General features: G+C 37.5%; 1 protein-coding gene across 1 annotated transcript in view; it reads left to right on the top strand.

Moving 5' to 3' along the window:
• Positions 1-8,170, top strand: part of emilin1a (elastin microfibril interfacer 1a) — a 41,068-nt gene extending 32,898 nt beyond the window's left edge. The window contains exons 8-12 of the mRNA XM_042503256.1: positions 2,165-2,579; positions 4,828-4,953; positions 5,126-5,143; positions 5,244-5,378; positions 6,815-8,170. Of these exons, the coding sequence (XP_042359190.1) occupies positions 2,165-2,579; positions 4,828-4,953; positions 5,126-5,143; positions 5,244-5,378; positions 6,815-7,134 (1,014 nt within the window). The 3' untranslated portion in view covers positions 7,135-8,170. The remainder of the gene's footprint in view (positions 1-2,164; positions 2,580-4,827; positions 4,954-5,125; positions 5,144-5,243; positions 5,379-6,814) is intronic.
• Positions 8,171-12,067: the final 3,897 nt, after the last annotated feature.

The following is a 12,067-nucleotide window of genomic DNA, read 5'->3' as shown; positions in this document are numbered from 1 at the left end:
GTTTCTTAAAGCCCTTAAAAGCCCAGAAAAAATACTTAGGACATGACTTTAGTAACGTTAATGGTAAAAGTCAGTCTGTTTACATGCACAGATAATTTGATTTAACTGTACTACTGTCCTCGTCCCAGTATACACGCAGCAGGGGAGAATCCATTTATTGATGAAAGTATGTCAGACTCCGCCACGGTGAGTGAAGACATGACCTAGTTAGCAAGCGGCAAATGGATTGTGTGTCGAACAGTGACAACATGGTTAACTTTTCAGCACTGTACATTTCTCATGTACTCTTTGCTTTAGTCGGTACCTTCATCTTATTTTGTTTTCTTCCCTACTTTCTTTTTTTCTGGCTTTCTTCTACAAATTTATGCTGTTCAACATTCGGGTTAAGGCGCGGCGTGAGAACTATGGAGCATGCACAGTATGCTTAGACCAGATCCGGTCTAACTGAGCGAGTCAATCGACCCCTAGCTGCATTATCTAGGTGTGTTGGTCCTACTTTGAGAAATTTGATTTCAGTCATGTATTTTAAACAACTAGTTTCAGTCAGACTAACACAATAATTCAACTTTTTCTAACATCATGTAAATGCACTGAGTGTTACAGTGTATTACAGTGCTAACCACAGTGATGCTAAAAAGGTGTTTACCATCTTTGTTCAACTACCAAAAAAAAAAATAATACAGTTAAGGGAATTATTGATGTCTTTAGTTTTGCAGGTATTTGATCAGAGAGTAGCAAAAGTCTCTTCAGCTTGTGTTAACCACAGTTTTTATTTTAGGCTTCTAACCAAAAAGTCCCATTCAAAAAGTCACTGACTTTGACATTAGGAAACTGAAGGTTCTGAAATGCTAACTCATTTATTGGGTTTTAGCCCTCATTCCTAGTGTTCTAGTAAGTATTGGACAAATTGAAACAGCAGTTGCTGCAGTAGTTGTGAACACTGGCACATTGGTTGTTGCCATCATTATTTGGAGCTAGAGGTCATCACATTTGGGTGAGAGGCTAGAAATAATCATAGCTAGCTGCTACGTTAGGTAACTTGGTGCATTTACCGCTGTGGGTAACTGTGATTATACTGATGCTGATGCTGTTTTTTTCTGGTGAAAAAAAGGCTTAAAACCATTTAAACAAAATATACTTATCAGGAAAAAAGTGAATGTCTGACTACTTAGATGGTCTTTTAGTTCATCCAAATGCTGAACAAGATTTTTTAAGCTACCAAAATATTACAGTTAACTTTTAATGAACTGAAAACACACTAAAAAAGCATCAGCCACAGCTACGCCTACACTCAGTGAATCTGGGGTTATGCTGTGGTTTACGGCTACATGGCTATGGCTACATAACCAACTTTGTTGTTGTATTAGTGACTTGTCAAGGGATGCCACCCCTTGGTTATGCAGAATTTTAAGGTACAGGTTTCATGACCAAATCTGTTTTTTTGTGCAAGGCTGTTAACATATTTATTGCGGCTGTAAAGTTGGGCATTTTAAGGTGGCGTTTATGTGGGCTGTCTTACTTTTGGGGCCAGCCTCAAGTGGCCATTAGAGGCCTGGTTTTTGGCACTTCCTTGTTGGCTTCATTTTTCAGCCCTGAAGGTTGCATCTGAGCCATGTTGATAGTGTGGCTAAAAAAGCAATGATCGAGTGAAAATAATCATAATTTCTGGATCATAATATGATTTCCCTCCTTTGTTTCTAGTTGAAGATCTCATTACCCCTCATATTTATCTTGTGGCCCATTTTTGGGGCCACTGTACTATAATAAATAGAACTAGTCCCTCAAGAGAGGACAAATCAAGCTACCATTATGATAATGATAATTATGCTGATGATCTATGCGTTGTTTTATTGAACTATACATACCGAAACAGAACTTTTCATCTTAGACTTTGAACGTCAATCAGTGTCTCATGGTTATCTTGGCAACAGTGTTTCCACATAATATTGTTATAGTCATGAAAATATTTGGGTATATTACAAATATCTGAGTGTTCTTGACAGACATGGCTTAGATAATATGCTTACATATTTTTGTGTGTATAAGATACCATAGGAAAATAAATTGGAGCAAAATCTGAAAAAAGTTTATTTATAGTGGAACTTTGTTTAAAGGAAACTGGTCCAAAATACACACATTAACATGTATCCACATTCTCTACAAGGTGGACAATTTGCAGAGGGAGCTGACGGATCATGTTGATGACTCGAAGACTCGATTCGGCAGTCTGGGCAAAGAGATCCAAATAATTAGGAGCAACTATGCGACAGAGGTGGGGGAGTGCCGGCGGTCCAGCGATGGCCTGGACACAAGACTCTCCAAGCTGGAGGGAGTGTGCGCACGCTTGGATATTTTTTCAGACAGCCTGGAGAGGATCAAGGAGGGCCTGGACCGGCATGTGTCTGGGCTGTGGAGCTGCGTTAATGGACTCAACGTCACCGTAACGTCTCAAGGAGATGTCCTCGACAATATCCAGAGCGTTCAGCTGGAGAACGTCCGCTCGGACATACACAGACTGAACTCTTCAGTGGTGGACTTGACCAATGAGTTCCACAGTTTCATACAGCAGGATTTCCAGGGTGAGTCGCAGAGGACGGAGGGCATGGGATTTGACTTTTGCACACGAGATAGCACTCAGTCTAAGGGAGGCAAGGTCAGGGAAAAATAGACCAAAGAAAGAATCCAGTCTGTAAAGAGCCTTAAAGTCGTCAATCTGTCTGAAAGAGAAGTTTTAGTAAACATGAGGGTGAAAGGCACATCCTGAGGCACAGCAGCTTTAATGTCTTAGCTTTTTTGGCTTGCTGTGCACGTTTTTACAATTCTCTAAAACTTATACAGCACTGTAAAATCTGAGAGGATAATTTTACAAAAAAATAAAGTCTAGAAAACCAATACTTACTTGAAAAGTTGACTTTTCAATACTCACTTGAAAAGTAGTAAGTAAATAATACCATCAATTTTAATTTGATTACTTTACATCTAATTTTTAAGTTTACTTAAATACTTATTTGTATTTTCTTAGCCCTTAGGGATTTTTTTTGCGCATTTTATGCTTTTTTTATTATTATTTTTCTGATCATTTTGGCTGGGTTCATGCGTATAGCACAAATTTTGGCAAGATTGTCTATTTTTGTTTAATTTTGTTGAATTTCCAGCTCAGCTCCCACAATAAGTCTAAAATACACTGTGGAAACTAAATTGTTACGTTCAAACTGTTGAGTGCAAAAAAATGCACCACTGAAACCCATTCAAACTGACATTTTTGATCCCACAGCCATCAAAGCTTAAAAACATGCATTATATTATTCCTGGGTGGCTTTCTGGGCTTTTGCCTCTTAATTTGTCACTTTTACTATTTTCCACGTGATGGTGTAATTCTGCAATATTTAGCATGTGGATAAAATATATGCCTTTTCCTTTAGGTGCACTAGACATATCATGTGATCATCAAAAAATCTCCTTATTTTCAATATAATACATTATATTGAAAATTATTAATTTTGCTTGGGTTTTTTTCATCTAAAAATATAGTGGCATCATGACAAAAACCTTGCATTTAAAAGTGAAAATTCTGAAAATTAATGCATATTTTAGAATCATGATTAGGACTGATATTGGTTAAAAAGTGGACTCAATTTAAGAAGAAAATAATATTAATGTATAATATTTTTTAAAGCTTTATTTTTAAAACCGCATTATGTGCTCAGAGTGACATGAGTGTGTGTAATATTAAAGCGGGCCCCAAGGATTTAACATAGTAGCCAAACATAACTTGCAAGTCTCCTAACTTCATCATTGGCAAAATCCTCTTTGTCATTATCAAGTTAAGTCAGACTAACTTGGTTTATTGAAGTTGCAAACACTTAGAAAGAGCAGGTCATTTCACTTGTCGGTTTTAATAGACCTGCCCTTGTATGACACTTATCTAGTTGGTCGATCTCTCAAACTCACACTTCGAGTCCCGTTCACCCATTTACACACACATTCACATCCTGGTGGCCAAGGCTACTGTGCAAGTTGCTTTCCAAGCTGATTGTACTTAAAATGATTTAGGAAACTGACTGCCTTGATAAAGGAATGTATATTTAATTATTAATCTTATGTTTAAGATAAATTTTTGTTTTCAACTTAACCATTTAATTAATGATAAGGGTGTCTTGGGCGTAGCATGAATTCAACCTATCAGAGTGTCATCTCTGTTTGCACCCGAACCTGACACACTGCTGTTTGCAAATAAATGTAACTATTATTCGTAATTTATGTATATGTGATTTCTAATTGTAAAGTTTACTTAAAGTTTAGTTATATCGACTTAACTTGTGAAGTTGTTGCAACTTGATTGTGACAAGTTTAATTAAATCAATCTTCCAGCATTTTTAGTAACTTCTGTAAGCCTAGTTTACTGTGCTATTTATCTGTATTCAGCTGATTGCAAACTAGTCAGTCATAGTTGTATTTTCTTAAACATGTCAACAAAAAAAGAACTTCACCCAGCTTCATCACTGGCTAAATCCTCTTTGTCATGATCAAGCTAAGTCAGATCAACCAAGTTTAATCAAGGTGCTAATACTTCGAAAGGTCATTTCAATTGTCAATTTTAAGTCACAAGAACTTCACTAAATTAAGTAAACACCTACATTTTAAGTAAATTTAACAATCAGATGTAAAGTAAACATAAATTCAAGATTAATAGTTATATTTACTTTTTCAAGGCAATCTGTTTCCAAGATCATTTTAAGTAAGACCAACTTGTCAGATTTTACAGTGAGGATTTTCAGGAGCGTGTGTCCCAGCTTAGATGATTCATCAAATTTTCTTCTTCCACAGGTCCACCTGGTCTTCCAGGCCCTCGTGGAGAGAAGGGCGAGCGTGGAGCCCAAGGTCCTGTAGGACCCCAAGGGAGGGTAGGACCCCCAGGCAGAGAGGGCAGGCAGGGACCGGCTGGACCCCCAGGTAAAGACAACAAACTTAGTCTTGTTTTTGATTGCACTTTGTTTACTTTACAACCTTTATCTTTGGGTTGTCACATCTGCTTTGGATACATTAAGATAAGGATGAAAAATAAACAGCAAGAGAGACACAGCTGGATGATTAACTCATTTTTATCTTTGCTCTTTCTCATCAGGTCTCAGAGGTGAACAGGGTACGTGTTGTTCTTACTAAACAGTAAATCAAAGCATTCATTTCTGTTTGATCTTTGTTTCTTACTAACTGCAAACTCTCCATCTCTCCGCCTCGATCAGGTCTTGCTGGGTCTGATGCCCACGTGCCACGCCTTTCTTTCTCTGCCGCACTGACACGGCAGATGAGAGGCGCAGGAACCATCGTGTTCAATGAGGTCTTCGTCAATGAAGATAATGTCTATGATCCCAAAACAGGTGAGCTGTGGATCGTCTCAAGTTTAAACACATGCATGCCGAGATCAGCACCCTTTTTTAAGAACACTTCCAGGAAGAGTAGATCTTTTTAACCCTTTGAAAGTTGTTTCAAAACCATGGGAAGAAGGCAATGAGCAAAGAAAGACTAAATTACCCTAAAATTAGCTACAAATTGGTTAAAAAAAAATACTAAAACAAACCAATCAATGTTATTATTATTATTAGGGATTCCAACTTCCTATGCATGAAAATAAACCAAACTTTGCACATAGGTCAAGTCCCATGCCAAACTTCCTCAGCTGCAAACACAAGCCAATAGTCCTAATGGTAGTGCTAAAAACCAAATTCATAACAAATAATTCGTACGCTTTGTAATTTACAGCAAAATGTAGTCCCAACTGTGAAGAAACTGTGTGAAGCACACTTCACTTTGGTACAAATTATCACGTCCATCACTTTGTTTTTTATCAAAAAACATGATTGATTGATTTATCAAAAATTTAGCCTACAGTGTATCAGAATGTTTGACTGTAAATGGTATGGTAAACATACAGTTGCAGATTCTTGCTAAATAAATCTTAAAGGTTCATAAAAATTGGACAAAAATTTGTTGTCATGGTAGAAGTGTGTGACATTTTAGAATTTTATCTCACAAACTGAATTTTCAACAGTATTTTGAATTCTGTCCTCATGTAAACTATTGCAGTCCATGGGGAAACTGCATGTTTAAACATAAGTTTTTCACTTGTGGAGCAAATCAATCTTTGTAAAAACAAATGATCAACATCTTTCTGCTCTCTACATGAAATATGCAATTTCCCAGAATTTTGTCTTAATAACTGAATATTTGTGAGCAGTTTGAAATCTGCCTTTCCATGCATAGACAGCTGATATCCTGCCCCCTGGTGGTTGATTCAGTGATTTGCCCCTTGTGTCTAAAGTTGAGAGCTCAATCCTCATGTGATGCAGAATGCACATTTTGAGTAGTTATTAATTGTCTTCCAATTTGTCGGCTATGTGTTGCTAAAAATGCCCAGTCTTGCCCTAATGCTGTGCAGCAGCTATAATTCTGAATATATTTGTCTGTAACTTTTTAAAAAGAATATTCTAAATCTACCTTTCTTGCAATTTTCTGTAGCATTTCTTACCAAGTTGCTCTCTACATTTATTCCCATATTTTTGAAAGAATTTGCACCACTTTGCTCAGGTTTCAAAGGCTTAAATACTTATTAAAGGCATCTGACAGCAGCACAACAAAAGATTTGTATTTGTATATTGCTTTCAAAAAGTTAATTGACCTCAGATGATCATGAAAGTTACCAGCAAAATAAAAAGAATCCAAGCAATTTGTTGATGAATTAAGGAAATCTTGGCTCTTCATGACACAGCAAATACACAACATTCAGTATTGTTTGTTATCTGCTTCCATCCTCCAGGTTACTTCACGGCTCCAGTGAGTGGGAAGTACTTCTTCAGCGCCATCCTCACAGGCCATAAAAACATGAAGATCGAGGCTGTAATGTCAAAGTCCAACACGGGCGTGGCCCGAGTGGACTCAGCTGGGTATCAGCCTGAAGGCCTGGAGAAGCCTATGGCCGAGGCCAAACACATCCCTGGAGCTCTGGCCGTCTTCAACATCATCCTGCCCATGGAGGCAGGGGACACGGTCTGCATTGACCTCGTCTCTGGCAAACTGGCGTTCTCCTCTGAACCGCTGACCATCTTCAGCGGCATGCTGCTATATGAGACCGTCTGATTGGATGTGGTCTTCATGAGTCTCTCTGGGTGAAACTTTCAGCACGAGAGCATCCAATTTATCTGCTGGACGGTCAGAGACAGAGCTGCCAGCTGAACTGGCAAAGAGACTGATACCTGGACTGATTGATTCAGCAAGGACAGAAAAACTTTTTGTGCTACAGAGGATGGAAAAAAAAATCTTTTCAACCACAATTTTGTGTGTTTCACAGCTTTAAGGATAACAATTTCTGCAGAGAGTCATTGTGTTTTTTTATTCCTTAACATGCTATCCTCAGAAAAAAGCCACTGCAGGATTATTTTATAATTTCATATTTCATGCTGTTCTAGACTAAGCTTGGGCGGTAATATTGCAAACCTTCATACCTTCCTGAAATTTCACCGGGGTATACGGTATATGATGGTGTTCGTGTGCAGCGCTAACCACCCCCTGAAGGCGAATGCTTTCAAGACTAATAAATACACAATAAAAACCCACTAAATATGAAGAGAAGTAATATTCTTACAGCTAATTGCTTTATTAAACAGAGAAATACAACTGTACACCTTTTCAACTCAACTTCCTCCCGGTCTCTCTCTGCCTACTGGCCGCCGGCTGTTTACAGTCCTGTAACTCTTCCCTCCACCACTAGGTATCACTGTTTCTTTCAGCTCAGCTGCCTGTTCCACCAGTAGAGACCATAGACTGAGCTCTGGTGGTACGTGCTGTGCACTACATGCAATGAGTTTACTACAGTGATATAAATCCTACAGCCCACTCTGACCCCCAGTGGGATGCCAGCCCCCCCAACCATTTCCTAATTCGCAAGAAATATAAAGTGATTCACACTTGGAATAGTTTTTGTACTTTAAGTATACATAAGGTGCCAGAGTGCATACAACAGAATTGAGCTTGTTTATCAAAAAAAAGGTGCCAGGGGAGTATCTCCTGCACTCCCGAACAGAGGTCCTAGTGAAGACCCAAATTTCCTAAAATCCAGATGTCCTACAATCCTAGAAACCTCCTAAACATCCTAAAAAGTGAGAAACTTCCTAAAATCCAATAAATGTTCTAAAATCCCAAAAAATGTCTGAAATCCTAGAAATGTCTTAAAACATGAGAAGTACATACTGTTGGGATTTTTAAAAACCCTGATATACTGTGTTACCATGATCCCAGCCAAGCCTGTTCTAAACTTGAATTCTTCACTGATTCCAGCAGACAGTCTTTGTGTCTTTCTTGTGTTAATGAGAGGACACTTGGTAGGATGATGAGAGACTGAGGATGGGGGCAGGTCTTTCTTTTTGTGTGTGTAATCCACCCACAGCATACCAAATGTTCAGAAGTTACTACACACCATTTTTTTCCTTTTTTAATCTAGTTTTCTTTCCTTCATGCTCACTGTTTCATTTTGACCGCAAGCGCATTCCCAGAAACATGACGCTGAATGCCAAGATGCAAAATGATGGAGGCGGAGGGGACACAGTCCAAACCACTATTCTTTACAAGCAAATACACAAATGAAGTCACTGACAGTTCATTCGAGAAACCACAGGATTTTATAAATCATACAACAGCAAAACAATAAGACCATTTTTGGACATTTGCTCTGCCCAGCACCACGATGGGGGGAGGAGGAGGTGGAAGAGGATGGCCCGGAGGAAGAATGGGGATTGTTTTTTCTCTGTCCTAATAAGGGCCATATAACGTTGGTGTAGGATCAAGCCGTCTATCTTACAATGGAATTTCAGTGTAAAGCTAACAATAACAAATAATGAAGCTGAGCCCCTGACTCTGCTGCAAATCCCGCCTCTTTCATGCACACACTTCCTGCCTTTAGAAGTTTAATTAAAAATGTCTCCGCGAGAAAATATGTGCACGATATCAAGTTTGTAGATATTCTTGAATGGATTTTTTTTTTTTAAAAGGAACATTGCACATTTCCTGCAGAGCAGATTGGACCATATATTGCAATATGTTTTACATTATAGGTGGATTTATATTAGCATATCAGGGTTTGCTGACTATGCATATTTCTTTCTCTCAGTGTTCAGTATGGGAATGTAATTTTATATGTTTCTATGCATTGTATAACCTCGAAGGAATGTAAATATTTTTCAGCAGTTTAGCCCATTTAAGATTCTTACCACTTCACCATGCCAGGTATTGTATGTTTTGTATTTTTTTGCCACGTGTGCCTCAAATACAGATACCGTTTTACACAGCTGATGTCAACAGTGTGGCGTTTATGTGCTTTATGTTCTTTTGGTCAATGAGCGAGGACATGCCAGGTGTTATGCACTGTTTCTCCTGCGGGCTTCAGACTTATTTAATCTGGCACCTTTTTTGGCTTTCACAAATACACGCAGCTGGGTGGACTTTTTATTTCTGGCTCCTTCTTTTTTAACCCTTTGAAACCTGGAGCGACATCTCTTCTCTTGTGCTGCTTTCAGATGCATTTCACAAGTATGTTAACCTTTGAACCCTGAGCAAATTGGGGCGATTTCTTTCAAAATCATGTGAAAAAGGCAACGGGCAACTTGGTGGGAAATTTTTGACAGATTGTAAGAATTTAGTAGATTTTAAAAAAGTCATAAAAATAATTTTTGTAAAAGCTAGGGAAAATACTAAGAAAAAAGGTAGGGAAAACTATAATGATGTTAATTACATATTCAAAATGATGTTACATGACTACCATTTTAAGCACTTTTTTTGAGTCTTGTTTGCCTTTTTTTGTTTTCTTACTTTCTTTTCTTGAAATTGAAACTGGTTTGATTTTTTTCTTTTTTTTTCCAAAAACATGTAGTAATGCAACAAGCAGCATGACATGGTCCAAAAATAAACAAAAAAAAGCCTGAAAATAAGCAAAAAATTAAATAAAGAAATAAAAACAAGAAAATATCCTGAATAAAATATATTTACCAAAGTGGCATGATTTCCAAAAAATATGTGTGTGTATACTCCTGCCCTCAAGCTGATTTTTAAGTCATTTTCTTGTCAACTTTTACTAATTTCTTGCAGTATTGTGCAACATTTCATGCCAAGTTGATCATCACCTTTTTCCCCATTTTTTTTGAAAGAAATCAAACCAATTTGCTGGGGTTTCAAAGGGTTAAATAGATTGTGAAAGGCGTCTTAATAAAGCACAAGAAAACTTCATGTGGATCCAGGTTTCAAAGGGTTCATTTAAGCTGAGGACCTGAAGGAGACATTGAAAAGCCATTTCTTCTGCTGCGCTGCAGTGACACCCTGTGTTCAGTATTATTCTCCTCACAGCTGTGATGCTGCTGCTGAAGCACCTTGAGGAGAGGAGTATCTCTTGTCCCCCATTGTTTGTGCACTCATTTCCCTCCGTCACTCACAAAAACAAAGTCATCCTCAGACTGTGTAAACTGATCCATGCTCCGGCGGTCAAGAGCAGAAAAGCTGTAACTGTAGCCGGGCTACTTAAGGATGTAAGGATGCATGAGAAGATGGGACTTAGATGTACATAGTGTTACTGCTGTGTGAGGACCCCACAAAGGTAAGTATTCACTCCAGTCCAGTGCACTCACAAACGTGATTGTGGATTGGAACATGGCACACAAGTTGCTGAAATGTGGCGTTTAAGGGGTAAAATGCGGCTGGTGTTAAGTCACGCTGGCCCGTTATGTTAATTGTATTCAGGTTTCTTTTTTTTTTTAAGTGAAGTGTATATTTTATAATGATTGATGGAATGTACTTTATTTATCAGAGGAGAGGAGGGGGTGGCTGGAGTGTGACTTTTTAAAAAAAAATTTCACCTTCCCGGAAGCGAAATACTTTTTTCTTGAGCATCCGTGAGTGACTAGTAGAAAAGGCACAACCATAAATTTGTTATTTGAATTTGAGTTTTTCATTTTTGTCATGTATGCTGGTTAGTTCATACAAACCATCTATTTTTGACAAAACTTTAAAAGAGACATAGAATAGAGCTGTTCTGGTGAATTATCACAATTTAACAATGGGGGATCAGCGCTATTTTAAAGAAAAAGAAAAATATATTCGATTTCGAGAATAAAGTCATAATGCAAGAATAAAGTTGCAATTCCAAGAAAAAAGTTGTACCATTACAAGACAAAAATCATCAATTTACCAGAATATATATAATTATTATGACGTTAAACTTAAAAGTTAACAAGAAAATGGAAATTTAGGAGATTAAACTTGTAATTTTATGAGAAATAAAGTCAGATTACAACCAGTTGGATAATATGATATGAAGCAACTAAGTACGAATAAATGATTGAAAGTCATGGATGAATGGTCAAAATTATGACATAAAATGATGAAAATATTCGATAAAAAGTGGAAATTTTGAACAGGGATCCTAAAATATTACCCAAATCTCCAGGTTTAATCTGTGACTTTAATTCTCATAAAATTATGAGTTTAATCTCATAGTATTACATTTTTTAATAGTAAATATACAAGTTTAATCTTGTAAATCACACCTTTATTCATTGTAAATTCATGAGTTTTTCCTCATAGTATTAAGATTTTTTTCTCGAAACTATGACTTGATTCTCGTGATATTAGCTATGTATATTTCTTAAATATGGCTCTATTCCTCTGGTTGTACTATTTTAAACTCATTATATTGTCTTAGCTATTTGGCTATTTTATTATGTAAATTATTGTACATGTAAATAATACAGTTTTCTGGACATTTCCTCTATTTTTTGATAATTTTTTATCAAACCAATTTGCTCAGGTCTCAGATGGGCCAACAGCAGCACAAAACAATTAACACAAAATACAGCCATTTACAGTTGTATGCCCCTCCCCGAACAAAAAAGTGCTTAAAATATTGACATGCCACCCCCTCTTTGCACCCCCCTCATAAATAACGAACAGTCCCCAATGTACACCGCTGCAGTCTTATTTGCAGACACAGTCTTTATATACCCGAGCTCTCCACCAGCATTGAAAGCAG

Source organism: Plectropomus leopardus, chromosome 16 (assembly GCF_008729295.1).
Source record: "Plectropomus leopardus isolate mb chromosome 16, YSFRI_Pleo_2.0, whole genome shotgun sequence".
Lineage (NCBI taxonomy): Eukaryota > Metazoa > Chordata > Actinopteri > Perciformes > Serranidae > Plectropomus > Plectropomus leopardus.
Note: the sequence above shows the minus strand (reverse complement) of the source record. Positions and strands in the feature narration are given on the sequence as shown.